The sequence below is a fragment of the Fistularia commersonii genome, chromosome 8 (genome assembly GCF_037954325.1).
Source record: "Fistularia commersonii isolate RoL2024-O1a breed Wild chromosome 8, RoL_Fcom_v1.0, whole genome shotgun sequence".
NCBI classification, from domain to species: Eukaryota; Metazoa; Chordata; class Actinopteri; order Syngnathiformes; family Fistulariidae; genus Fistularia; species Fistularia commersonii.
The window spans coordinates 8521796-8549559 of record NC_141291.1 but is presented as its reverse complement, the minus strand read 5'-3'; the positions used below and the strand labels follow the sequence as shown (position 1 = coordinate 8549559).

Here is a 27764-nt window from a genome sequence, read left to right as displayed (position 1 = left end):
CGGTTTGCAATTGGATGGACTATCTGTATGCACTCAAGGTAAGTTTAGCATTTCAGTGTTTCCCTAAGGCTTGAACATGTGAGGTGCAGCTCTTGTACGGACCGGTCGTTACTTTTGCGAAACTTTCCCAGTAAGGCATTGCACACCGCCCCAAATCACACAACCGCTCAATGGAGACTGACTTTCGATCTTTAAGCAAATTGAACCTCAACTCTGAATTTGCCCTGGGTTAATATTCAGTCAGGTAGTTGTGCTTAAGAGACATGCTATTACTTTGTCACCCGATCAATGATGTTCCACATGCAAGAGACATTGAGGGTACTTATTTCCAGCTTCACCTTAAATATGTTACTAGTTAGTCTCCCTGTTAATGTTTGTCATTGGAAAACTGTCAGCATTCGAACTATTGGCACACATTTTTTGAATTTTCTAGAGAAAATAACAGAAAAAAGGAAACCGTAGTATATAAAGGAAGCTGCTATGGGGCTAATCCAGTGACGTTTCAGCAGATCGCGCACTATAACCGACGTTGTGTTTGACGATAATATGGTGTTTGTTTCCTTGTGGCAGCATTTCCTTCTTCCATCTGTCAAACAGGTCAGAAGCCAGGTCATCGGGTTGCCATGGAATCAGCATTTTGTAATTTTTTTTGCTTCAGAAGATTTGATGTGTGTCCATTACTTCGAAGCATGTACTAGACATGTTCTGGATTACTTCATCATGTTTGACATCATTTATCAACGTGACGTGAGAGTGAGATGAGGATAGTAAACATGGAGCTGCAATCAGATAGCTTCGTTGATCACAAAGTCTGGATTCGGGAGACTGGCACCGAGCCCTCCTAAGAAATGTTCCTCAAGGTCAGTGCTCCAAATTTAGGAGGTGTATCGCTTCCATTGACTAGAGGGCTGCGGCTTTCCCCAAATACTCCACTTGGAAGAAGTGTAACTGTATATTTGGCTCCAGTTACTTGATTCACTTCATGCAAAGCACTGAGTATCCCTGCGGTCATGGTGTAACGGCTGTCTGAAATTTTCTTACAGGGCTGTAAGAAAGTGCTTTTGGACAGTAAAAAGACAAAAAAGCACTTGTGAGGCATGAATAGTCTTTACTCCAGGAGGTCATGTCTAATACAAGCCCAGGCATTATGAACACATTTTTGTGTTTGCACCAAATCTGTCTTGAGTGGATTTTATTGGTATGAGGAATTCTGCAATTTGGATATTTGGCCGTATTTTGAAGACATTGGCCGCAGAAGCCAACAGGATTAGGTCTCCAAAGAAAGTGGGTGAGAATTTACTGTATTGTGTTACTGCTTAAGGGGGGCGCTTTTGTTGTTAGTCCTATTAATAAACCAAGCATATTTCCAAAAGACTGAAGACAAGGCATTCCGCTATGGGAGCCTCTTCACCACAGTTTAAAGTCCACTCATCTCGAGCATTTCAAACAGTGGTTTCTTTTCTGTCTGATCGTGACATTTAACACCTCTGTTTTTGTTGCACTGAAGTACCATTAATCCCGTTTCTGCGTCTTTTTAGAATATCTTCCTGATATCTAGTTTGAGCCGTGGTTCAGCCCGTCACACGGACATTCTGCTCTGACCTCCTGCTGCGATCAAAATACTGATATCATGAGTCAAGAGAATTAAATGTTGCCCTGTTTAAGGTTGTCAATACTTTGGGATGTACTCCACCCTGATGCATACAAGTCTTCTGCGCAAAGACAAAGCTCAAGGATGTGTAGCTAATGAAACATTGTGTGCACATAAGCCAAGTGAAGGGATCAATATCCAATACAAGTTTAAGCTAAGGTTTTCAGGCAGGAAATGGAAACAACCGAAAGGGAAAAAAAAAAAACCTCTTTAAGCTGTGCATCTGTGCACAACAAAGATCTTTTGTTCCGTAAACTGGGAATGTGTTGCATTTGAATCTCCTTTCTAAATATCAAGGACTCATTAGCTGCACCATGTGACCTGATCACAACAACATCTGCAGACTGTCTCCCATCCCCTCTCTGAATGCTGACGGTGTGGGATTTGAGCCTATCTCACCACGTAGATAATCCCCTGCAGCCTCCTTACCTACTGTTAGGTGTGACTTCATTTCACAGCGCAGTCTCCTGCATTGTCCAAAGTACTTTTGCAAAACCGCGGTTAACTTTACCACCCGGTGATAAATTGAAGTATAAGCATTTCATGCATCACTCGTAAAAACTGAAGCTATTACAAATGTTCTTTTCGTGCGGTCAAAAATCTTATTGGGGTCTATCATTTAATGGAGAGCTTCAATACACAAATCATGATCCATGACTTGGTTTAGCTTTTGGGACTTTAGTGTTTACTAGTCAAATAATCAACTGCAGATAAGTCATGACAGTCCTTTTTCATGTAGAAATAAGTCATTAGTGAGTGTAGTTTTCCCCGGATTTGGCAACGATTTCATCACATTTCATACCCTTTAATTTCTGGACACGAAGTTTGTCACGGTTATCCTTTTCTAAACGCGTGTTTGGGAAATCGTAGCGTGGCAAGCTGTGATCCATTCGGATTTCCCTTCAAGGTGAATTGATGAAGAAAAAGCGCCTCGGTCAATATTGCAGCTTTATGTGCCAAGTTAAAATAAGGAGATGAATGTCAACGTCAGGTTTTGTTCCTGGCTGTTCAAACAAGGTTTGTCCTCTCAGTCGGCATTTGTCCTCAAAGCGAGAATGAGAGTCCTGTTTATTTTGCCGCGGCACAATGGGCAGAACAGTGAAGGTGGCCAGTTGGCTGATAGGACTCAGATTAGGAAATCACGAGGCCATGATAAGCACAGCGAGAGGGGTATCTCCGTCTTGCACTTCTTATTTGAGGTGTCGAGGTGTAGCGCGCCAGTGTCGACATGCTTTAGAGCACTGATACTTGTTGCCATCAAAAAAGCCGATTTCCATTAAACCCAAATTGCCATGAGCAAGGTAAGTCACTAAGATCCTCACCGGAGACAGCACATCGGTGTCTGTCAAACTGTCTTTCTTTTTTTTTTTTTTCCTCTTTGTTTTTCTCTTTGTTTTTACAAGTTTCTCCCCCCGTCTTGTTTTTGCACATGATCTTGGTCGTGGAAAATTCTCTCGCCTCTTTGAGAATCCCTCGCACATCTCTCCTACCTCTTGGGATTCACTGTGAAACCATGATATGAACGAGGGCTTTGTAAAAATAAACTCCTGGATTGTGTAGCTGCACTCCGAGGTATGATACGCCAGTGACAGTTCTGTATATCACGCCGATCACTCTTGCGATGCGAATGTGAGTTAATAACTAACTGCATTTGTTTTCTTTTAAATAGCTAAATTGCTCTTTGAATAGCGAAGGTGTGCTTCGCTGCAAAAGCGTCCTCCTTAATGTTTTAAGTGCTGAGTGTATTTGGTGTTTAACAGGTCACGGATGTAAAAGTGTGGCATCGAAAAAAAAAGGCTTTGAGCCATTTGATCTGTCAGCGGGGGAAAAAAACTCTATATAAAGAATTGAACCTTGGGTAAATATTGAATGTGTACCTAACAGGCTGGCATGCCTCTCACTTAATTCACAAGAATCTGTGGTTGTACAAATCAGTGCAGGGTTCTCCGTTGTCACTTGTGTGTGACATCTCAAGCACAGTGCGGCTGGCGGGGTCGTGAGAATCAGAATTTGGAAAATTGTTTTTCCCCCGCTGCCTTCCGACATGGCTCCATTTCTGAAAATTCATCCGGTATCATAGACCCAGGATGAACTTCCCTTTCCAACCCCCTTTTTCTTGCACCGATTGATTAAATTATTTTTCCTTTTCAACTCGGATTAAGCCTCCGAGTGTAACCCACGCTATTTAATCCTCTACTTCCCCCAAGTAGGTTTAATTTTCAACCATATCAGTTGGTTTATCTGCCAGATTATTGCCAGGATTTGGCAACAAGCAGCCTGACATCTTAGTGGTCGGGTCAGAGCGCGGCCCCGCAAAGAGCACCGTTTTTGAGAGGCTCTGAAGGATGACATTGAATTCGAATGTCGAAAGGCCGGAGTGGCAGACGTCACATCTGCAGTGGAAGGAAAGGTCATATGATCTCAATTTCCTGTGTAACTCTCTTTCAGCGTCGCAGTTTTCACTCCTCACTCTTTTTTTTTTTCCCCCCAGGAATTTACAAAAATATTGTCATCTAAGTCATTCTGCCTGAGGGGAATCAAATATTACTTTCAGCAAAGACCAGGATCCTCGGCTGGAATTTTGATCAGAATACTCTGTCATCTTATTGTCAGCGACAATGAGCATTTTCAATTTCAAAATATAGCTCGATTGGTCAGTCGAGTCCTTTATGAAGTCTCAAACTACAATTTATTCACCCCGGTGTGAATGTATTTCTGTGTTCATGGGGTGGCTGTGGCTCAGCTGCTAGAGCGGGTGTCCCTCCGATCTGGAGGTTGGATTTCAGTCCCCGGCTCTTCCTGTCTGCATGCTGGAGTGTCCTGGGGCAAAGACTCTGGACCCCTCTGTGCCCAATATGGCAGCGGTGCACCATCGCTGTTTGACTGGGTGAATGTAATCCAGTGTAAAGTGCTTTGAAAGAGCTCTTTAAGTGGAGAATATTTCACAGAACTCTCCAAGAAATGAAATGGGACTTTTTCTTCAAACCATAAAATGTCAATTTCAAATGCACTCCGAATTTCAAACGGCAATTGAATAAGGAAATGAGTATGAAAAAGCACTAACCTGAAACAAAGCAGGCGGAAGAACGGTCAATGTATCTTCACATGCTTCCAGCTGCTCTCTGCAGCATGGAACAACACCTAATACTGTATGTGAGTAGCATGTTGGTTGTCCTGAGAACCACCTGCCGAAGCATCAGATGACCCATTGTCCCTGAGAGCTACCCCAGCACACACCTCTCAACCCAAATCACCATTCACATTACTCCAGGCAAGCCTTGTCATAACATCCCACCAGCCGCGCGAGGTGCAGCAGGGTACAGCGTCCTGCTGCAAGAAAACAGATCCGCTATCGTTCACATGACTGCTGTCACACCTCAAGCATGGGAAATGACTAACCCGGCGAAGCACATGGCGAAGGTGCATTCGGAAGACCGATCGCATGAGAGGGCCTGTCAGGCAGTGTCTGACCAGCAGCGCATTCAGAGATTCAGAACCCCCTCTAGTGTTAGTTTAAGTCCATGACAGACAGACCCGGTTTTTGTGAAGAAAACTCATTTCCTGTGTGGATGCAGCCTCCTTGAATACCAAAGCAGTGACAAAATTCATGATCGCATTTTTAAGAACCAAATGTATTGAAAGTAAATTGGTCACGTAGGCCTCGGATTCCTCAAACCCAGGATAATTGTTTGATCTCGCCAATATTTTACAAATACATTATCGATGCCACGCAATGCTTTTCAGATATCACACTTAACTCTTTACCAACTTAAAATGGAAAACTACTCCTATCAAGATAAGTTAAAGTGCCTGTGGCTGTTGTGTGACTGAAGAGTCAGTCAATGACATCACTTCCTTCACTTTTGCACCCAATAAATGCTGCGATAAAATCAATGTTGATAACTTATCTGAAAAGCTTCCTAAAAATATTTGTGATTCAGGCGAGATGTTTGAATTATTTATATCTATTTCCGAATAGTTTTTTTTTTTGTTTGTTTGTTTTCTTCCTAGAGCGGGAAATACTATCCAAATATTTTGGTATGTGAAAATTCCTTTTTAAATGTAATTTATTTAAGAAGGATTCAATATAATGGGCCAACAATAAACAATCGCATAACTAAAACAAACCCTGATATAAAACATTTCCTTGCATTTTTGCAGTTTCTCTTTGATTTGCTATTCCATTCTAGTATTCTTCCTCTCACACCCACCTATGTCTCTACCAATGCTGCTGCTAATATCCCTGGACAAACACTGCATATTTTGCTTTACAAAGCTGGTGCCCTACTTAAATCCTAAAGCCAAAGTGGTCTCTTACTGATTGCAAAGGGCTTCATTGCATTTTAATCAAGGTCCTTGATTCAAAAAAAAAAAAAAAAGTAAAAAAAAAAAAAAAAAATCTAAACCAAGATATATAACATAAACTCCATAACACCTGATTTAGATCTTCGGTATGTATTTTTTGTTCCCATGGTTTATTTGCTGCTTGTTTTGCAGCCAGAGGCTCCTGCTGCCTCAGCATTACATGGGAAAACGGGCCCAGAAGAGGAGGATGATGGTGACCTGAACAAAGCTCTGGGTGTCCAGCGCTTCCAGCAGATCCTCAGCCCTGCTGCTGCCGTACCCGATGAGCAGCACCACAACTACCATGAGGAAGACATCGAATGTGAGTACGCCGCCGTAGGAATTCTCCACAGGGGCTTTGACATGAAAAGCGGCTGATATTGCCGCCGATCTCGCCCTCAGATCACCGTCACTCGTCCCACCACATCCACCGACCTCTATCCAAGCTACCCCCCGAGGGGCGCAGGAAGAAAAGCGGCAAGAAGAAGAGAAAGGACAAAGATCATAAAAGCAGTCACATTCCCAGCAGTGGAGCCATAGAGGAAGGAGAGGACGAGGAGGAAGAGGATGAGGAGTTGGAGACGGCATCTGCAGTCTCTGACCCAGAGAAACCCAAGGATGTGGAGGTAAACGTCGCCTTCTGAGTCGAGTCGCGGTGGCTATCGGGGCAGTCAAGAGCCGCGCTTGTCCCTACGACGAGACCGAATCTCCTGTAAACCCCCCGCCATGTGCATCTGACACCCAACACGGCCGCTCGTTGCTGCCACGTTATCATATTTTCCTTTATGAATATTTTAGGACAGCCTCAATCATTCAGCAGTGAGTTCCATATTTAGTTTGTCAGTTCAACTATTAAACCGTAATGTTGCGGAATTATCTTGCAAATTTATCTTGGATAATTCGCACAAAATCATCGGCTCAGCCCTCTTGCGAGCAGTTGTTTTGTTTTGTAATATGTTAAGCTATCATTTTAAAATCGATCTGCACAGCCAGTCTTAGGATTTGATAGTCACGGTTGGAGCGGGATAAAAAGTCCTCTGTTTTGTTTTGTTTTGTTTTCTTGCGTGGTCTACGTCGTCTCACCCAAAAGTTTGTTCCTAACAATAGCAATACCTTCAGCCTTTGCATTTCTTTTTACAGTTCTTCGTCTCGGATGAAGATCAGGTCACCTGCGCGGCTCGAGAACTTGATATTATACCGCAGTCTGGTGTGGGAGCAGATACCGAAGATTCAACATCCACGGAGTGAGTCAGCCTTTTAAAAGATCAGAAAGCAGATTCCAGCACTTGCAATCGAACCTCTTTCACGATTGCCCGATGCGCGTTTTCGTCCCGCTACCGAGCTGCTTTCGCAAAGCGACGTTCTTCCGATTGGCTCGAGCTGCCTACGCTCATGTCAGTGAGGCCCACATTGTACGTTACCATGTCTCAGGCATCCAGTGGGCCTGCTGGGCAGGATCCATTGGACCCCAGTAATCCTCTTTGAGATCCATATATCACCTGTCACTATAGAGGAGGCAGAACACCTCAGCAGCCCCGAGCTCCACCTATGACATTTACTTTTCCACACAGTGAGCACTGATTCTGAGCAGGGGGGACATTGAAGATGCGCGCTTCGCTGCGGTTCTGTCCTTCCGAGAGCTATCCCGGCGCAGCGACTCGTATTTATGAAAGATCCCGATAAGCAGTTGAATATACATGACCAAATAGATTTTTGCAAGACTTTGGACATTTTCTCTGAAAAGACTGTGAGTATCCGGAGTTTGTATTAATAAGGTTTGCACCGGATCTGACTCAGCTCAGTGTCTTCTTTTGCATGGAATACCTATTGTAGAATCATGTAATCCAGAGTTTAGTGTTTGTCTGTTTTTTTTTTATCATTCAGAACTGCGCGGCCATTCTTTTGACACTTTCACCATCCTTCAGCGTTCTTTTCCTCTTCTTTCTCATCTAGTAAGCCAGACTCACAACCCTCCAGTCCCTCGCCGCCATCCGCACCCGCCGAGCACCCAGCGCTGGCCCGCGTCTCTTCCACCGGCCGCAGCTACGATCTGCAGGACCGCCGGCGCACAGGCAACATGACGGGGGCTGAGCAGGCCAAGTACCAGCGCATCCCCACTGACGAGAGCGAGGCCCAGACGCTGGCCTCCGCCGACCTGGACGGCATCAAGAGTCAGTACCTCAGCGCCGTCCCTCTGTCGTTTTGATGCTCAGATATGTGCTTCTCGTACCAATTGTGTCTGCGTGTTTGTATGTGCGTGTGTGTGTGTGTGCCCGGTGTGTGTGTGTGTACGTGTGGTGTGCTTGCATATGTGTTCCCTGGAAGGAATAGATTGTTCCAAGCACCTCACAGGGGCATTATAAAAACTGCACTTTCATTCCCTTTGCTTGTGTGGCACTGGTGTTTTGTTAGCCGCACTCTTTGAAGGTGAAGGCCAAAGTTGTTTTGTCAATTTAAAAGATTGAAAAAAAAACTTTGTTTAGCCAATTGCTCAATGTGCAAAAGGATCATTTTTCTAGTTTTAAATTATACACTAGTAAAAATAAAGGAAAATGAACAAGTGGTTCAAAAAGAGTCAAAGGACCCACCATGGGATTTCTAATTGAAATTAATCATTTTTAGCTCTAAAGAGAGAAGTGGAAAACAACTGAAGGTTTTCTTCGAGGGTTTTCTGTTCGCATTTTCTGTTCTTTCCGCAGTTGCTCTCGCTGTTTTGCGTCCTTCGGCTCTTTTTTGCCTTCTGGATATTTTATCCCCGTAGATTCACCAAACAATCAGGTATTCCACTGTACCGTGGAATCAGCGGGGCAACCTGTCTGTGCTTTAGTTTCTCTGGAAAAATAGGCGTGTTGGGGCCATCCCAGGTCCAAATTGTGGCTGGCGCCCCTTCTCCCCCAGGACGCCCCTGCTTAGCGTACGAGTGAGTTCATGGTCGGGGTGATGGATGTCAGGGAGTCGACCCCTCAGCGGTGAACAGCAGCTTATCACAGAATGCGTCAGACAGGCCTACATTATTAAATTAGCTGTTCCCGCTGTCAGCTGAGGCTCCTGGAACCGGGCCAGAGCCAGCATGGTAGTTAATTGTAAAACCTGGACCTCAGGTCACGACCTAGAATAATTAGTGGAAAGAAACAAGGGGATGTCTAGGGGTGCGCGGGGGACTTAAAGGTTAAATAGAGGGATTGGAGACGGAGGATCAGGCTTGAGATCGTTCAGATTTGAAGACATTTTTGGAGCTTAGTGACAGAGTCAAGCCTCGCTGCAGGTTCATCATCATTGTCATTTTTCCTCCTGGGAAAGTGTCTCTGGCTACTGCTCAACAATAGGAATTATTACATCACCGTTCCTCCCCTTTTGTCCGACCTGAGCAAAGTTATTCCTCTTCTCGCTGATGCATTCTGATGGCTTAAGCACCAAACAGGTCAGGTGCCGGTCATGAATCCCTCACCGTTTGTCAAAACTCACGCACGTCGCACACTCCAATTTAAGCAAAGAGGGTGGCGGCGGGTAGTCGGAGAGTCGTGCCAGATCTAGACCTCCACCCACCTCAAATCCTCCTTGTCCTGCGGGAGTCCAGTCGGGCCTCACACGCCTGCTAACACCCCTCGCACTTCGCATCACCTTCACCATGGATCTTTTCAGCGAAGGTTGAGGAGCCGGCGCATTTAAAACCGGATGGAACAGCGTAGCGGGTGATTCGTATTTTTTTTAGACAAGTGGACACATCGATGAAGAACATCCAAAGTTTCACAGTTTGCTACATACGATGTACAAGCTCTGGTAAAGGTAAGTCAGCGGGTGTTTGTGTTCTTCGTCGGCTTCCCTTTTTATCAACTAAGAAACCGAGGCAAAGCGATGTCTTACTGAGTGGACTGGCATTCGCCCGGACGTTCTGTTCTTTAACGCCTTGCGCTCTTTGACCCAAGGTCATCGTTTCGAAGATGTCCCCGGTGTGCGTAGACACCTGGTCAGAAAGAGCACCAAAGGCCAAGTGGTGCACACTGGCAAGGACCACAAGGAGCCGACCACACGCAGCCGCAAGCAGGACAGAACCCCCCATGAGGTGGGATTCACACACACCCACACACTTTCACACACCTGTAGGAATAAATGCATTTTTTGGAACATCTGTGCTCAAAGTACAGATTAAGGAAAAGCAGACACGACAGGGGTTTTTTTTTTGCTTTTCCGTGTTCAGTTTAAGCGAGCTGTACTTTCACAGCCTGAACTCTAAAACCATTTGCATTTCAATTATTATTATCATTAACAATAATCCAGTTCTGTTTACTTGGATGTAAATCAAAGGCAAGTCGAAGCATTTCAGCTAGTTGAGTTTTTTTTGTTTGTTTTTTTTTTAATTTCTAAAAATGACCATGTTTTTATGTTTATAAATCGAGGTTGTTTCAAAGGGGCAGAAAAGTCCCGGTTCATTTTCTGGCCTGGAAGTCGTGCTGAAAATACAACAACCTTTTAAGTCCTGGGATTTTTCCCCCTATTGTCCTTTCATTAAAATTAGCACTGCCCCCTCTGTTTGTGGGGTGGGATGGGAGGGGTCGGAGGGGGGGGGGTGATTAAAAATGGATGAATGAGTTCTTTCCTTTCACACACGGAAAGGTAAAAAGAGGGGAGCTTTGGTAACCGGACACTGGCAGCTCCTCAGAGAGAGCCATGTTTTATTAACACGCACACATTCACATACACCGCTATGAGCCCCTGGCTGCCCAGGTAAACAACAGCTCTCTGTTAGGTGTGTGTGGTGGGAGAGTTACCTTTGAGCGCGAGTGCGTGCGTGTGCGTGCGTGTGTGTGCGTGTGTGTGTGTGTGTGTGTGAGGTCCCGTCCATTGTACCACTGTCGGTCGCATCAAAATTTGAGTCCTTTCCCTACACCATCTCGCTTCTCCAGCCGTTACCGGTGGTTGTTTACCGCTCTGCCTCTCGGCCAGAAGGCGTCCTAGTAGACATGAGCGCCAGCCCAGTGTCTCAGTACAAGAAGGTGAGGCCGGTCGCCCCGGTCAGGTTTGACCTGTGTGAGCGTGATTTCACAGGCATGCCGCGGGTGTATTGCTCACGACGGTGAATGGGAGGAAACTTTTTCCGGATGGTTTTGGGACTGTCGTTGCAGAGGATTTACTGCTGACTGACCAGCATGGTTTGCAGTAGATCAAAATATAACCAATATTTTGAGTTTTGAGAGATTCCTGGCAGGATATGTTTTTTTTTCATAGATTTAGTTGTATTTTACTGCATCACCGCCTCCCACAAACACATTTTAATGCTGAAAAAGATTCAAGTGTGGCGTGCTTTAAATACCTCACCTGATCGTCTGGTAAGCATGAAGTCTTTTTTTTTTTTTTTTGTTCTTTTCATGTTAACCTGCCTGATAACCTGCTGTTCACGTGCCAACTGACAACATTCAGAGCACCGCTCCGTCCCGGCACCTTATCAGTTATATCGGCTGCGTCTGAAATGTCTCCGCATGTGGTGATGCTCGCGAATAGGTGTTTGTGGAGCTGAACGAGCTGACCATGGACAAGAATCAGGAAATGCAGTGGAAGGAGACGGCCCGTTGGATCAAGTTTGAGGAGGACGTGGAGGAGGAGACGGACCGCTGGGGGAAACCGCATGTCGCTTCACTGTCTTTTCGTAGTTTGCTGGAGCTCCGGAAGACCATTTCACACGGTAGGGGATGAAAACGGTCGTGCATGCCGCCACTTTGAATGTGAAAAGTGGAGCGTACACCTCGTGCGGTCTGGCACGTTAGGAAAATGCTTATTGTTTATACCATATTTGAAGGTCCAGGATATGAATTCATATAAACAGGGTTCTGCACAAAGTCCAACATGACCCACAGTTTTCCCAACACAAGCACTGGTTTGAAGCTTTGAGTAGCTCTGGTGAAAAAAACAAGTGCTGCCACTAAGATACTCAAAGCGCCAATAAACATCGCTGTGGTTTTAAATGAATAATGCAAAGTCATTTTTTTAAAATAACTTTAATTGGGGGAAAAGGTCCAGAAATGCATACATTAAATACCATTCAAGTATTTGAACTTTTTAAAACTGAATCTGAGTCGTGTTTGTCTGTCCCCGCACTGCTGCAGGTGCCGTGTTGCTGGACCTGGACCAGAAGACGTTGCCTGGCATTGCCCACCAGGTGGTTGAGAAGATGATCATTTCTGACCAGATCAAAGCTGAGGACCGGGCTAATGTCCTGAGGGCCCTGCTGCTTAAGCACAGGTGACTGGCAGCACTGGACTGCAACAAACATGCCCGCGGGGATTTCAATTTAACGGATATCACCTGTTGAGTTCACTTCCTCTGCCGCCCCGAATCCTGAAAGATTAAGCTGTTTTTTGTTTTTTTTTCCACTGGTACATTTTTTTCCCCCTTAGTGAATCTGACAGAGCTCTTGACGGGTTATTTTGGCGGAAAAAGAAACCATGTTACCGCAATACTAAGAGCAATTACGACACTGTTATTTTCGGTCTTGGGTTTTCTGTCATGAATCTTTAATCACCCTCAACAACATTGTGTCATAACATCCTCACCAGAAAAGTTTGATTATGATCAGGTGGAAAGTCCTCCTTTTAGGTCTTTTAAAATGGATTGGGCAAACAACCAAAACACCCGTTTAGGTTTATTATGCTAACTAGCTTTGTGACAGGGATATAATAGTGGACACGGGTGGTAAAGTTAAAATGTCATTTGTGGTATATTTCTGAGCCTAAGGGTCACTTTTTCCCTCAAATCAGCAGTTCTGCATGACTCGCCACATGAATTCCGTCATTCTTACTTCAACCCACCCTTATTTACATGTTGCCAAGCACACAACACGCTCGCTCACATGTGATCGCGTACGCGCACACACCGGCAACAAAGCGAATGGTAATGCAGAGTTTTTTTTCCCAATAACACAGTTCTTATTGATTCTGTTAATTGGAAACTTGTTACAAATCTACCTTGTAGAGCATACGTTGCTATTATGCGGGATATTTATCTTTTTTTGTCGCAAGAGACATAAGCAGCAGAGGTTGCTCAGCTCAGAGACATACGGTTTTGCCGGATTAACAATTTGGAACCAGTTGTCAACTGAAACCGGTTATTGTTTCCTATCTCTAAAAGACGACTTATGCAAATTAAATGTGGCAGGTACGTAAATGATAAATGTTGATACTGAAATGACTCGATAAGTGCTTTACTGTGGTGGAACCTGTAAGAATTATCAGCAAGGACGTCTTTTAAATTGTCTTTTTCCCTATTGCTGCTCCCCACTACTAGGTGGCTTCATGCCTGGTCGCTGCCTCTCTTCCTTCTCCTCACCCTCTCTCTCCCTCTGCCTGCCTCCCCTAGTCACCCGAGCGATGACAAGGAGTACAGTAGCCCCTTCCCTAGAAACATCTCTGCTGCCAGCCTAGGGAGCTTAATAACCCACCACCATAGTGCCAATCACACCCATCCACCCGAGCCATCAGTCACAGATCCCCTTATGGGCACTGTCCACAGCACAGGGGACATGGAAACACGCATCGACGTGGACAAGAATGACGTGCAAGTACGTATTTATTTCTTTTATTCATACGCGCAAACATTTGGCGTTATTTCTACAGCGTGCGCCCCGTGTTTTGATTTTTCAGCAGAAGGAGCCCACCATCGTGTCCGGCATGCATCGGTCCAAGTCCAAACATGAGCTGAAGCTGCTTGAGAAGATTCCGGAAAATGCGGAGGCCACCGTTGTCCTCGTGGGTGAGTCGTCGTCGTCGACCAACACCACACAAGCCGTCGCGCGTCGGATGAACTCGGGAGCACGCGTTTTTCCGTCCCGGGCGTTGGATTGATGAGTGTTGAATCTACCGTGTCGTGGAATGGCAGGTTGTGTGGACTTCCTGGAGCAGCCCACGATGGCGTTTGTGCGGCTGCAGGAGGCAGTAGAGCTGGAGTCGGTCTTGGAGGTCCCCGTGCCTGTCAGGTTCCTCTTTGTTCTTCTGGGACCCCCCACCACCAGCATGGACTACCACCAAATCGGACGGTCTATATCCACACTTATGTCAGACAAGGTGAGCACGGCCTTTTTAAAGATGCACCATCCATTCCAGAGTGAATTAGCTTAGACTTGCGTATCTGGAGAAACGCCGGGCGAAGGTCTGCCGTTATTGCGCCAATGTTTGGTTTTGATTTTTGTCCGAATTGCCGTTCAGCAATTCCACGAGGCAGCCTACCTGGCGGATGAAAGGCAAGACCTGCTCAATGCCATCAACAGCTTTTTGGACTGCAGCATCGTGCTGCCCCCATCAGAAATGGGCGGCGAAGAGCTGCTGCGCTCCGTAGCTCGCTTCCAGCAGGAGATGCTCCGCAAAAGGCAGGAAGTCAAAATGATGGGCGAAGAACCCAAGAGCCTGGAGGAGAAAGGTAGATGTCTCCGCTGACTCCAGAATTGATATGTTATTTCAAATCAGGCGAATACCCTGCTCTCTCCCGGCCCTCAGAAGCCCTCATCACACCTCTCAAGAAGTCAGACGACCCCTTGCAGCGAACCGGACGCCCTTTTGGGGGGCTGATACGCGATGTACGCCGCCGCTACCCGAAGTACATGAGCGACTTCAAGGACGCCCTGAACAGTCAGTGCATGGCTGCCGTTATCTTCATCTACTTCGCCGCCCTCTCCCCAGCCATAACATTCGGAGGTCTACTGGGTGAGCAGCGTTTGGTAAAGTCAAGATGATGACACAAGTTCTCCGAGAATGACAAGGCCGATTTGCTTTCTGTCGATAGGTGAGAAGACCGGTGGTCTGATCGGTGTTTCTGAGCTGATTATTTCAACTGCAGTGCAGGGTGTGGTCTTCTGCCTGCTGGGAGCACAGCCCCTTCTGGTGGTGGGCTTCTCTGGACCCCTCCTGGTTTTTGAAGAAGCCTTTTACAGTGTAAGTGTTGGCGAGATATATGATTTTTTTTTTTTTTACAGTCGGTTTCTCAGTTTTAAAGTAATCCTCCATAGCACTACTGCAGATATCTCATTATCTGCAATGAAAGAATACCTTAGGTGGTGTGTATCAGGAGCTGATGCACATTTTCAATGCATTGACTGTGAATTTTTTTTGTTTCGGTTGAACATGAGCGGTTTCACCCAACTCCCGAACGACTCGTTTGTCTTGAGACCAGCTTCTCCCGAGCGAGAGAAGCTTTTTTTAAGAAATGTTTTTTGAGGCTTCTCTGCGTGTTTTTAACACATTTTCCTGACTCGCGGCAGTTCTGCACAGCCAACAGCATGGAGTACCTGACCGGTCGCGTCTGGATCGGGTTTTGGCTCATCGTCATCGTGATCATCACCGTGGCCTTTGAAGGCAGCTTCCTCGTGCGCTTCGTGTCCCGCTTCACCCAAGAGATCTTCTCCTTCCTCATCTCCCTCATCTTCATCTGCGAGACCTTCATTAAGCTTGTCAGGGTACAACTGAGACTTTAAATAACAACTCCTGATTACAGAAAGTTTTTGTTGGCACGCCGCTGTGTTTGCGTCCCTCACGCTAAACTGAACGGACTAATCTTTGGATGGTATTCAGAACCAAGGGTCGAAATGAGTATGTTTTTCTAACAAGTAAACCCAAAATCTTTTTTGACTGATTGGCCTTGAAAGTTAAATGGATTGAGATTCAAACTATTATCCGGGCTTATGATTTTGTAGGGTCCGCTATTTGTGGAAGTTTAAGACTATTAAGACCTGAAAGATGTTTGGCTTCCTAACAAACTATTTTCCCTCTGGAAAGTGTGTGCAAGACACCTTAAAGTGTGAGGCCTGATAAGCACTGAGGGATCACAGTCTAGTTGTCATCTTTGCATAAACGTCTGCTGCGTAAAGAAATGTGCGTGAATATAATCTCTTCTTTTCCTATTCATTTCTCCGGAAAGATTTTCAAGGACCACCCACTGAAACGCTGTTCGCTCAACACGACCGTGTCTCCGAACGGCACTGAAGGGGAAGCCTCGGCGGACAACGTCTCCCTGCAAGCGGCCAACAGCACCGAGATCGGCGTCGGGGAGCCGAACACCGCGCTGCTCTCCCTGGTTCTCATGGCCGGGACCTTTTTCATCGCTTTCTACCTTCGCAAGTTCAAGAACAGCGCCTTCTTCCCCGGAAGAGTAAGGACTCCGACGCCTTGTGATAACCTGTTTCTCCTTCAGCATAGCTTTCATTTTACGGTCTTCCAATAAAGGGCAGAGTGAGAACTTGCATCCTCGTGATCGACCGGTTGAGAGATGAACAGATTCTGTCCGAGCCGTCTCGTCATCACCGCGTCTGAATGTTCATGCTCACAAGAAAAGTCACTATAAAGTTTAATTCCTTCAATCAGATTGTCTTCAAGACCGGGTCAATCTTCCGAAATCCAAACAGCATGCAGGTGTGTTAACATCCCTTCCTGAGAAATGGAAACTTCACACTGTTTTTTTGGTTCTTTTTTCCCCTCGGAATAACAGTTAACTGACAGATTGATATTTCAGTGACCCTGGAGCTTCTGTCCTCTTAAGAAATTACTTTTCAGGCATTTCTTAGTAGGGCTAGATCTCATCAGTGCATCTCGACCCTGTCGGTGTGAGAGCTCCCGAAGCCTAGAAATCTGTGGCTGAGAACTGTGATTTTAAATGTCGCTATCAGTTAGATTCCATGTTAAACTCATGGAATGAAAGGTGCAAGAAAGGTGCTGGCAAATGATATTCTGCAACTGAGGGAAAAAAAAGTCAGGCTCTCAGTAAAAAAAAAACCAAACTAAACAAACAGAACGCGACATTACAAAAACAGACAGAAATTCGAAATGTCTCCATCCAAGGTTCGATAAAAAAAACAGATTCTAGCCGGAGAGACGATTTCCATCTGCAGTCCCATGGAAAAAAAATTGAAAAGAATTAAAAGAACCTTTTACCCAGGCTAGAGGACAACAGCCATCCAATTCATCCATGTATTGATTAAAATGTGAAAGTGCCGTGCAGCAAATATCCAAAATCATATATTATCTGTTTTATATCACCACCTCAGTACTGGACTGAAGTGTCAGCAAAGTGCTAAGAAAGGATTCTTCAGGATATAAATGTTTGTCTTCCAGGTTTTAATGCCTTTGTTGACACAGCTGCTAAACTAATTTCACTTTTAGACGAAATACTGTGGGAATTTGTCATCGACATACGTCGCGTTCAGTTCATTTGGGTTTCTTTTTAGGAGGACACCTGAGTGCCTCGAAGCCGCGTTTTCCAACTAAATCACACTTTCCTAAGAAAATGCTACACCTTGGATTTCCGAAATGAAAATCCGTTGTGAACAAACGCTTTCCTCAGAAATCCAAAACAGATGTCGGGAGTCATTGTTGAGTCTGAGCCTTTGCACTGACTGTAAGACGCTGTTGAGATTTTGCATTGCAGGTTATCTCCCAAAGCAGACCGCCGTTAGACACGTGTAAGGAAACGGTAGTAGATGTTCGGAAGATTTAGGACCCGTCGCTTTTGTCTTCTAGGAACGCATGTTCTCAAAACCGTTTTTTTTTTCAGTTACGCAGGATCATCGGAGACTTCGGGGTGCCGATTGCCATCCTCATCATGGTGTTGGTGGACTACAGCGTGGAGGACACGTACACGCAAGTAAGTCTGGGTGAATTTGATGTGAGTGCCTGTCCTCGACTCCTTTGCCGAGGCCGGTCCAATCCAACTGACTCTGAGGCTTGAGGCACCTGCTAAAGCAGTGTTTCCCAACCACTGTGCCGCGGCACATTAGTGTGCCGTGAGAGATCATCAGGTGTACCGTGGAAAAATGCCCACTTTCACCCGATTGGTCCGAAAATTATTTATCCAACGCAAATAATGTGTCTTCCTATGTCTATGTGGGCAGCGTGCCCATTCCATGGCAACGGGTGGTGAATTAACCTGTGTGTCTGTGTATCAGAGGGATTAGTGACGCCTTACATGATACATTTTTAAAATAAAAAGTACTTGTATCTGCGTAAACAAACGGGCAGCATTGTTGAAAACTACCGAGACGAGCGAGAAAGCAGTGAAAGCTTGCTACAAAATTGCTGAACTCATCTCTAAATCCAAACAGCCACACGTCGTAGCAAAACATTAATACTACCGGACGGCAAAATCATTGTAGAAGAAATGCTCGGCTCTGGCGTCGATAAAGAAATAGCCCGAGTTCTCTCAAATAATACCATTTCCAGACATATTGATGACATGTCTTCAGACATCGTAAAAAGTGTTCTGGAAAAGTTGCACATCAGTGGGAACTTTGCATCGCAACGTGATGAATCTACAGATATTAGACACATTAGATTTCACACTAAGTGAACTGAGACTACGGTTTCATGCTGATTCGTTAAAAAATGTTTTAGACATATTCATTAGGTGGCGTGCCGTGGGATTTTTGGAATGTAAAATGTGTGCCGTGGCTCAAAAAAGGTTGGGAAACACTGTGCTAAAGATCTCCGCGGTGTCCTCCTTGGACTAACCTCATTCATTGCTTGTTTCTCATTGAGAGGGTTGAGATTCAGGGCCCTCAGAAGATCATCCTCCCTTAACAACCGCCTGGATATATGGGCCCCCCACTACGGTGCTACTAATGACCCATCATCTATACCAGCAGCTGCTGAGGTTTGGACTCAGTGCAGAGCGAAGCCCAGAATGAGCCCACATGTTGAGTGGAACCCATTCCTGTATTCCCCAGTCAGTTTGGGAACACATAACCATGGCTTTCCTCCTTGTCACATTCCTCTCACCCACCTCGAGCGCCGTCTTGGGGCTTGATGCTCCCCAGCAATAAGGGTTCCTCCACCCAGAGCCTCATTTATTTGGACAATACTTGTCTTACCTATGAATAGACGATGCAACAGAACTCACACTCCAACTTAAAGTGTTAAATTCCCATTTCCTGTCTGTCAGAACTTACAATATCACTCACAAGCCAACAAAAACAGCATATATTAGTAGGAAATGCTCTTTTAAATTAACCTGCCTCACCTCGACTTAACTCAGCCGCAGATTTTCCCGTTCTCTCCCTCCAGAAACTGAGCGTCCCCGAGGGTCTCTCCGTGACCAGTCCTGAAAAGCGTGGCTGGATCATCAGTCCTCTGGGCAGCAATGGCGATTTCCCCATCTGGATGATGTTTGCCTGCTGCCTGCCGGCGCTGCTGGTGTTCATCCTTATTTTCATGGAGACTCAGATCACCACGTGAGTAATGTCGCGCGAACCGTGCCCGAGAGCGCCGCGCGTTCTCGGACGTCGATCTGATCTCTACTCGGACGGGTTCGTTTCCGTCCCCCGCAGCCTGATCGTGAGCAAAAAGGAGAGGAAGCTGGTGAAGGGGTCCGGCTTCCACCTGGACCTGCTGCTGATCGTGGTGCTGGGTGGCAGCTCGGCTCTGTTCGGCCTGCCGTGGATGGCCGCCGCCACCGTCCGCTCGGTGACGCACGTTAACGCCCTGACCGTCATGAGTAAGGCGGTTGCCCCCGGCGACAAACCCCGAATCCAGGAGGTTAAGGAGCAGAGGGTGACGGGGCTGCTGGTGGCCATCATGGTCGGTGAGTGCCAAACACCGGGGTAGAAAGTCACTGAAAGATACCAACGCATTATTGGGTTTTTGCTGTCAACAAATGAAATGTCCGGAAATAAATAAGAAAATTAACCCACGCTGTTTCTCTGGTTAGTGACTTAAAATGATTCAAAACCGTGTTAACACTCCGTCTTCTGAGACACTAGATTTTCATTGCCATTTTCATTGTTTGTGACAATGTCACCGTCAATGTCAGTTATTTTTTTGCTTTTTTTTTTTTTTTTTTTTTGTGCTTTCCCCCTCCCAGGCTTGTCCATCGTGATCGGCGACCTTCTCCGTCAGATCCCCCTGTCTGTGCTGTTCGGTATCTTCCTCTACATGGGCGTCATGTCGCTCAACGGCATCCAGCTCACCGAGCGAATGATGCTGCTGTTGATGCCACCAAAGTACCACCCGGACCACACCTACGTCCGCAAGGTGGGTGTCGTGGGGAAATGTGTGTTCTCAGCTACTCGTTTGAAAGAAAAAGTAAAGAGGGATGTGTTTTCTACCGCATTTCTTCGGTTCCTCTGCTTTCGCAAAGTAACGACAGCATTTTTAAGCATAACCGAGAAGGTGCAGCTGTCCAATTCTTTGACTTTTATTTTAGATAAAATTCAGAGATGCTCCCAGGAGGTTCCTGTATGACATCTACATGATATTGCAATCTTCTTCTTCTCCTTTGGGCCGCTCCCTCCAGGGGTCACCGCAGCGAATCATCTTCTTCCATCATCTCCTCTCACACCAACTGTCCTCTTTCTATCCATCCATAAACCTCCTCTCTGGTCTTCCTCAAGACCTCCTGCCTGGCAACTCCAACCTCAGCATCCTTCTACCCGCATCTTCACCATGTCTCTCAGTCTGACTTTATCTCCAGAGCATCTAACACGTGGCGTCCGTCTGCCGGACTCCTTCCCGCTCCTCTCTGTCCTCCACATCTTCATCTCTGCTTCATCTCATGATATTCTAATCCGGTCACGCTAAGTTCAGAAACGGCTCAAATAGGTCGGTCAAATCAAATTTAAGCTCAAACCAACTGCTTCACAACTTCTGCCGCTAAGGACAAGTTTGAAAACCTATTGTGATGATTTTTTTTTTCCATCAGCCTCTCTGCCGTGATGTCTCTTACCCACCGAATGCTGTCGTTGTTTAGGTGCGCACGCTCCGCATGCACCTTTTCACCTGCATCCAGCTGGTTTGCCTGGCGGTCCTCTGGGCCGTCATCTCCACCCAGGCGTCTCTGGCCTTCCCGTTCGTCCTCCTCCTCACTGTCCCCGTCAAGATGTTGCTGCTGCCTCGCATCTTCACGCCCAGAGAGATGGCGTGTGTAAGTCCGCCACGGGGGGGCGCTCTTGCCGCAACCGCTCTTGATTTTGAATTCCAAGTCCGCGGGGAAACTGCAGAATCCGCCCTCGGTCTTCTTGACACCGTTGTCCTCGTTTTTCCAGCTGGACGCCGACGACGCAGAGCCCACGTTCGACGAGCGAGAATGCCACGATGAATACTCCGAGATGCACATGCCCGTGTAACCAGCCGCCGGCTCCTCCCCGCCGGACCGCATCTGTCGGAGAGAACGACGTCCGGCTCACAATGAACCCCCCCCCGTACTCGGAATGGCGATTAGATCCCACACTGCCGCCGCTTTTCGTCCTCGCCACCACCCTCGCCGAAGGCGCGTCGGCCTGCTCGTCGCCATCGTACGCCGATTCACGGCTGAGCTGTCTCTGACCTGCCGGCCGAAAGAGACGGAGCAGCGGTGGAGGCGTTCGTCTGCGACACCGGGAAGGGGAAGCTGGTATATTTTGGCAGGGGAGATTCACAATCAAACCAAATCAAAGTCATGGTGTTTCATTGATCATCTGCACACCGATTGTTGTCCCGCCCTGGAAGGTTGCTCTGATTCACATTGATTGTGTGGAGAATATTTGGGATTCGGTCCTTTTGTATTCACAGACTGATGACTATTCCTTTTTTTTTTTTTTTCCCCCCCATGGCTGTTTTTATGCTCACCAAGCGCCTTACGAAGGACATGTTTTATCGACAGGCGTTTTTACTCATTCTGTCTTTGGTTTGACAGCCGATCACTTTCCCCGCCTCCCGACGCTCGTAGCACTTTTTAACAAACACCAAATTCGAACAATAACCGATTGTTTTCGTTTCTTCTCCTCCACGTCTTCCTGAATTCCTTCTATATTAACGTTTTAGCTTGCATCTTAAAAATACCTGTGATTGAGTAATTTTTTTTTTTTTCTTTGTTTGTAACAATGCATTTTGTTGTACTCAAATGCAGCACATGAGACAATAGCTGAGCTTTTACATTGGATTCTCTGCTCGCCGGGAGTTCAGACGTCAGTCTCTATTTACCTTCAGGAGCAAACAAAGGCTTCGACGTTGCTAATATCCTGCTACGCCAACCCCAGGTCACCATTTTCTCATCACACATTTGTAGTTTTAATGGCGTGATAGATATGCTTTAAATGTCTCGACTCATGTTTTGGGCACTAAATGTAGTCGTGTGGAGTTTGGAGTCTCACCCCGGTGTGTTTGGTTTGTGGGAGTAGCTGTAATTTATTGGTTTGTTTGTTCCAAGTGCCAAATGTGTCGTGTAAATAACGCCGTGGTCAAACGAGCTGCAGTCCAGTCATCTCGCCTCCGCTGTAGGTTAACACCGCGCGTCGTCCGTCGCTCTACATTCCTCCGTTTATCAGAAAGCGCCCCGTTTCCACTCAGCCGGCCACGGGAGCTTTTCGGTCACGTTCGACCAAACTTCGACGAAAAGCCGCGCAGACGATTTCGGTATCCGTGCATCGCTGAGAAGAAAAGGATCATGTGTATCATTTTTCTCCTGTCTGTGTTGTACCGGCGTGAGCCGCGTCGGTAGCTTTGAACACGTCGAATCACACGACTTTTAAGTCCTCCGTCACCCGCAAGCGTATATTTTCACGTCCGACGCTAATCGCTTCAGGAACTCGTCCCGACTGCCCGACTTTATGTTTTTGCGATCTTGTGCCTGTTTGGTGTGACAAATTTGCACAAAATCTCAAGTGCCTGTGGGACCACGAGGCGATCAGCAGCGACTACCCGCTCTGTTTGCAAGGAAGGCATACATGTTACAACGATTTGCACTTTTAAGAGAGCTCATCAAATCAGACCTCTTTCCATTATTTATCTTTTGCAACATGAGGCATTATCGCTTTATATCAAGTTGACTTGGGATTTTCAACGTCCACGCGCATTTGGCTGCATCACGGCCGCAAACACGTGGGGATATTTATGAGTGGACGGTGAGGTCCGGTGTCAGTTTTCCCTTTTACCGTGCCTGCGGACGGAGTGGAGGTGCTCTGTGTTCGTCTATATGTCCGTTGAAATCATGAAGTGCTGAGATCTGTTGATCCATTTCAAAAGCAATATAAAGTCCAGTAGGCTATTGCTGATGTTCCCTTGTACATTTATGGTTCAAATATTGATGGCAAATAAAAATATTTTCTATTTAACCTGGCTCTGCTCCTCATGTGTTTTCAATTTTGTGGGAAAAAAAAATTTGATTCAATCGATATTTTATTTAAACCCACTTCTACTTTGTTCCATGTAAACCTACCATTTGCCGCTGCTGCGTAAAACAAAGCAAACGTGCAACGACCGCAAAGAATCTTTGCAAAATCGATTTATTGAACTCAAGCCCACCTCCATCTAGTATGTCTGTGTTTCTGTCATATGAGGGAAAAACAAATTTGAAGCAAGGCCAGAAGGCTTTTTTGCAATGTCGAGATATATCATGCTGAAGTCTGGAATGTAAAACTGATTTATTCACACCGGTCATGAAAGTGAAGAGCTGAAAACCATCTGTCTGAGATTGAAGCTAAAGTTTTTGCTGCAATCTTAACTTAAGTAAAATGCCAGTCTCTGAGATGTTGAGGAGGATCTCATTCACAAACTCTGACCAAAACACTTGGCTGCAAAGGCAGAATGTTTTTCCCGGGAAAAAGAGGGCTGGATGTTCTCCCTCTCCGCACAGAGGGGGGTGGTCTGTTTGTGCGCGTCCCATTGTTGCAGAGGCAGCAAGGAAGATGGCTACGTCTCTGCTGTTGTTGCTCGCCGTGGGATTCTTCTTTTTCTCTGTAGAAGCGCAGGAGGCCTACAACTCTCTGCCGGAGACCCACAGGAGAGGAGTGGATCTCGCCCTGGAGAAGCTGCACTCTCACGCCGGGATTCAAAATCACTTTCTGTTCTTCAGAAGTCTGACGCAGACCAACACCGAGGTACGTCAGGCCATGTCTGCTCGCTGTTAGTCACTATTAATCATGTCTTTCAGCTGTGGCTTGTTTCTGAATCCTGGAACAATCTCGCATCAACGGAAAGACTTCTGTCAAAGAACGCAGTGGAAGTTAATCTTGCCTCTTCCCCCAGGCCGGTTTCGAAGTGAACTTCGTCTACCATCAGTTCTACTTGAAGGCCACTAGATGTCCGAAGGGGACGGCCGACCCCGCGGGCTGCGGCTTCAGGAACGACCGGGTCAGTGCCGAGCGTGCGCGTGGACTCGGCCCGCCGGCCGGGTGAACTCATTCTGACTTGTCCCGCCGCCTCTGTCTCGTGTGCGTCCGTGCAGCCGCTGATCGACTGCGGCCTTTGTTACAAAACATATCGGGGGGAGATTGAACAGGAGCCCAAACCGTACATCCACTGCATCCACAAACCAGCCCTGACAGAGGTCAGTCCGTCCCCCGTCACATCCCTTCTGCTTTTATTTGTGCGCGAAATCCGCAAACCCAAACTGGGGGAATTTTCCTCTGAAATGGCAGGCGATGAAGACAAAGAGGATGGAGCACTGCCAGCAGATGGCGTACGGCGTCGGGGCCTCGACCATCCTGGCGTCCAAAGGCACGGAGTGAGCGGAGACGCCGCTTGTCCCGTCCGCCGGTCATCCTGCAAATGTCTCAAAGCTGACTTATCCATATGCTACCCAATATTCTCGTTACACTAATATGTGGCGCAACAATGTAAGACTGAGCGAACAAAATGAATAAAGTTGATTAATTGTGAGCTGTCTTTCCCCGTCTTTCATTTCCATCAGGTGACCTTTGTTGAGATGCTGCCGGGAGGCATATTTATAAAAGAATCATCATCCCCGCACATAGTTCAGGGGTGTGTGTGTTACATTACACGCCTCGTTAGATACTTGGGAAACGTTTCCCGTAAGTGGCCCATTTTCCTGTCGGTCCCTCGGGGCGGCCTGTAAGGAGGACTCACCCCCCGGCCTCCCCGGGGGGCCCTGGCCGACCTTCCTTCTTGTTTCGGGACCAAACGCTTTGTGTTGCACAACAGGCTCATTTCCAGGAATGTGGGATAGAGTCTCCTTTGTCGTTGCAAGTACAAACAAAGCTGTGATTTCACTTCTGTGTTTTAGTTTGTGTTGCGGGAACTCCCCCTGCTGAGAGTGGGTTTTGTCAAAACATGCCGTGATCTGTTTGGTCAGACAGAGGAGGTTGCTTCCTCTCAGTCCAGGGTTCAGACCGTCGGAGGAAGATGGCTGTTTCGCTGCCGCTGCTGCTGTTTATCAGCGCCGGAGCTTTCCTCGGCCCCGCCGAAGCCCAGGGCCTTTACGACGACCTGGACAACTACAGGAGGGGGGTGGATCTGGCTTTGATGCACCTCAACTCACACACGGCCGTGCAGCAACATTTTCGTTTTTTCACGACTATGAGAAAGGCCAGCACTGAGGTAACCCAGATACCACCTCTTGTTTTATTCAGGGAACTTCAGACAAACTGCTTGTGTGCGTACGTGTGTGTGTTTGTGTGTGTGCGCTTTTCAATTTCAATTTGGAAAAATTACTATTCATTTTTTTTTCCATCCATATTTTTGATGAGGAACTGTTGGAGGACTTCTACGTCTCCATTTATAGACTTTATAAACAGCACCGGGGCTGTGAAATTACATATTAACAACAAACAAATGCATAAATCAGGTGTATGTGTAAAGAAATACCGACCTAATTGTAACAAAAAAAGAAACTCTCACATTAATTTATTGATTTCATTTGTTGTTGATGTATCCGCTGGTGTGGACCCGCCAGCAGTACGCCTCTGACCCTCTTATCAGTAGTTTACATGAATATCACAAGCTGAAACTGAGTTCAAAATCCAACCTCTGCTGCTAACTTACTGAGTGTGTGAAAGGTCTAATACTTCATTCCACAAGCCTGATTCATGAAGCTTCTGCAGCCAAAAGGGAGGCTGATCCTCTCAGGGCTTCACGTAAACAGGTTTATGCTCCCGGGTAGAATTATAAAAAAATGTTGTTTTTTTTTTATTCCAAATTAAGTTAATTTGATTATGCGTCCAAAATATATATGAAACTGAAAGTAAAAATTGCTAGTTAGATGAGAAACTTGCCACAAAAACACCCATGACTCTCTCATGTGGTGAAATTTGGTATTACACGCGCATGAGCTTGTTTAGTGCACGTGTATGTCATATGATAAAAAACCTGTATATAGTATCATAATAAACCTGTATATTTCCAAGTGGTGATGCAGAGCCTAGAGTAGGTCGCCGATGACACTTCAAACTCAAACTTTATCATGAGTGGGATTTTATTGCTGTCCGTACCACTTTTTATCACCCACTTGAATTGCTTTAAACGCCCCAAATGAATTATCGATATATTAAAATAGGTCATAAAAGCAATCAATTCCAGGTGCAATCTCCCTGAGGATTAAAATGGTCTTTCCCCAACTGTGGCTTTGCTTTGCAAATCATATTCTTATGATCTTCCTGCAGGGAAACAGAGTGGGATACTTCTTCCACCACTTTTACCTCAAGCCCACCAGGTGTGCAAAGGGAACGAGCGAGCAGGATCCTCAGAGATGTCCTTTCAGGAATGACAGAGTGAGTCTTGTGGGGTTTCTTTTTTGCCATTTCTCACCCAAAAAAAAAAAATCAGGGGCATTGCAATGAATGCATTCTGTTTTTCTGACAGCCATTGATGGACTGTGCGGTTTGCTTCAAAACGGTGGACAACCAGATCGAATCCAACCCCAGGCCCTACATTCACTGCATCCAGAAACCAAGGCTAACACCGGTGACCTCAATCAGCTCTGCTTTTGACGTTCTGTCTTAGTAAAGAATGATGATATCTATACGAAGATTATGCTTAACCATCACTTTTGGGGAAATGATCCATAGGCTTGGAGAAATTGAATGATGTTGTAATCGGGGTTCTCTCTTCTTCCAGGCGATGAGGATATCCAGGGAAGAGCATTGCGAAAAAATGAATTACAACAGCGGGTCTGCCACGCTGCTCGCAATAACCACCGGCTGAAGAAGGAACAGTGAAAGAAACGACATGTTGTGAAATAACATGATTCATGAAAACAGTACTTCAGAGAAATGCCAAAGACGTCCGACTTATTACTCTATAGATAACATGAATGTCCCTGTTACTGTGTCTTTACCCGGGGACTTTCTGAGCCATGACATTAGAAACTAAATGGAAGTGAGTCCGGGAGCGACATGTCCAAGATTCAAGATTCAAAGTGTTTATTGTCATATGTTCAGTGTGGAAATTTGTTTCCCTGTACAATGAAATTGTTACTTTGCTGTCTACAGTGTATTTGGATTTGTATTGACAATAAATAGGTAGTGTAAACATTATGACAAAAATGAACCGTGTTGGCAGTGCAAGCAAAACAAAGGGGATTTATTCACATTCTGTCCAAATTGAAAACAACTCAGGAGAAAAAAATCAAAGAACTGGTAAGGAGATAATTGATCACACACACACATATCATCGAACACATTCCAGCCCCTTAAATATCTGCATCAGAAGAGTCTTCGTCAAAATAATGCTTGTAATGTTACATCCAATAAATACATGTCCATTCTCAATGACTGCATGCTTATTATACTTAGATATTCATTATTTCCATCATTATCAGACATATCAGTTTCTGAAATTCACATCCATCCATCCATCCATCCATCCATCCATCCATCCATCCATCCATCCAACCATCATTTATGCATGTCTTGAAACACTCAAAAATAACCCAATGACAATGAAAAGTCCAAAATGTATATATCATTTTAAATTAACCTACAGTGCTTTATAACTAACATTTGAATATGAGAATACGAATTGCTTAGTGGATGTATTTTCGTGTATGATTCACTCTGAATAGCGCTTAAAAACACCCAAAACATAAAACA

The 27764-nt window shown here is 45.9% G+C and overlaps 3 protein-coding genes across 9 annotated transcripts in view; all 3 read left to right on the top strand.

Annotated features, from left to right (window-relative positions):
- slc4a2b (solute carrier family 4 member 2b) overlaps positions 1-21159 on the top strand; it is a 35777-nt gene extending 14618 nt beyond the window's left edge. For 2 of the 7 annotated variants that reach the window (XM_086150942.1, XM_086150941.1), the window contains exons 4-25: positions 6149-6317; positions 6398-6621; positions 7136-7239; positions 7949-8166; positions 9922-10058; positions 10900-10989; positions 11495-11675; positions 12097-12232; positions 13346-13547; positions 13630-13738; positions 13865-14049; positions 14191-14401; positions 14479-14685; positions 14765-14913; positions 15240-15434; positions 15896-16126; positions 17525-17614; positions 19030-19196; positions 19293-19546; positions 19826-19995; positions 20711-20884; positions 21006-21159. In XM_086150942.1, the coding sequence (XP_086007068.1) occupies positions 6149-6317; positions 6398-6621; positions 7136-7239; positions 7949-8166; positions 9922-10058; positions 10900-10989; positions 11495-11675; positions 12097-12232; positions 13346-13547; positions 13630-13738; positions 13865-14049; positions 14191-14401; positions 14479-14685; positions 14765-14913; positions 15240-15434; positions 15896-16126; positions 17525-17614; positions 19030-19196; positions 19293-19546; positions 19826-19995; positions 20711-20884; positions 21006-21086 (3684 nt within the window). In that variant the 3' untranslated portion in view covers positions 21087-21159. Of the gene's footprint in view, positions 1-2851; positions 2953-6148; positions 6318-6397; positions 6622-7135; positions 7240-7948; positions 8167-9618; positions 9782-9921; positions 10059-10899; positions 10990-11494; positions 11676-12096; positions 12233-13345; positions 13548-13629; positions 13739-13864; positions 14050-14190; positions 14402-14478; positions 14686-14764; positions 14914-15239; positions 15435-15895; positions 16127-17524; positions 17615-19029; positions 19197-19292; positions 19547-19825; positions 19996-20710; positions 20885-21005 lie in introns of those variants that run through there. The other 5 variants (XM_086150944.1, XM_086150943.1, XM_086150946.1 and 2 more) reach the window with 5 other exon arrangements.
- A 2425-nt stretch (positions 21160-23584) lies between these two features.
- Positions 23585-24597, top strand: LOC147231813 (uncharacterized). The gene is made up of 4 exons (XM_086150948.1): positions 23585-23816; positions 23965-24069; positions 24164-24265; positions 24357-24597. Exons 1-4 carry the CDS (start codon positions 23625-23627, stop codon positions 24444-24446), a joined length of 489 nt encoding a protein of 162 aa, XP_086007074.1. The 5' UTR covers positions 23585-23624; the 3' UTR covers positions 24447-24597.
- A 415-nt stretch (positions 24598-25012) lies between these two features.
- On the top strand, positions 25013-27443 carry LOC147231812 (uncharacterized). The gene is made up of 4 exons (XM_086150949.1): positions 25013-25275; positions 26337-26444; positions 26536-26637; positions 26791-27443. The coding sequence occupies exons 1-4, from the start codon at positions 25081-25083 to the stop codon at positions 26875-26877; spliced, it is 492 nt and encodes a 163-aa protein (XP_086007075.1). The 5' UTR covers positions 25013-25080; the 3' UTR covers positions 26878-27443.
- Positions 27444-27764: the final 321 nt, after the last annotated feature.

Excerpts from the sequence above, each read along its gene's own strand:
- LOC147231813 (XM_086150948.1), top strand. The coding sequence starts at position 23,625 with ATGGCTACGTCTCTGCTGTTGTTGCTCGCCGTGGGATTCTTCTTTTTC. Across the intron at positions 23,817-23,964 it reads TGACGCAGACCAACACCGAG|GCCGGTTTCGAAGTGAACTT; the intron begins GTACGTCAGGCC and ends CTCTTCCCCCAG. Across the intron at positions 24,266-24,356 it reads ACAAACCAGCCCTGACAGAG|GCGATGAAGACAAAGAGGAT; the intron begins GTCAGTCCGTCC and ends CTGAAATGGCAG.
- LOC147231812 (XM_086150949.1), top strand. The coding sequence starts at position 25,081 with ATGGCTGTTTCGCTGCCGCTGCTGCTGTTTATCAGCGCCGGAGCTTTC. Across the intron at positions 25,276-26,336 it reads TGAGAAAGGCCAGCACTGAG|GGAAACAGAGTGGGATACTT; the intron begins GTAACCCAGATA and ends ATCTTCCTGCAG. Across the intron at positions 26,445-26,535 it reads GTCCTTTCAGGAATGACAGA|CCATTGATGGACTGTGCGGT; the intron begins GTGAGTCTTGTG and ends TTTTTCTGACAG.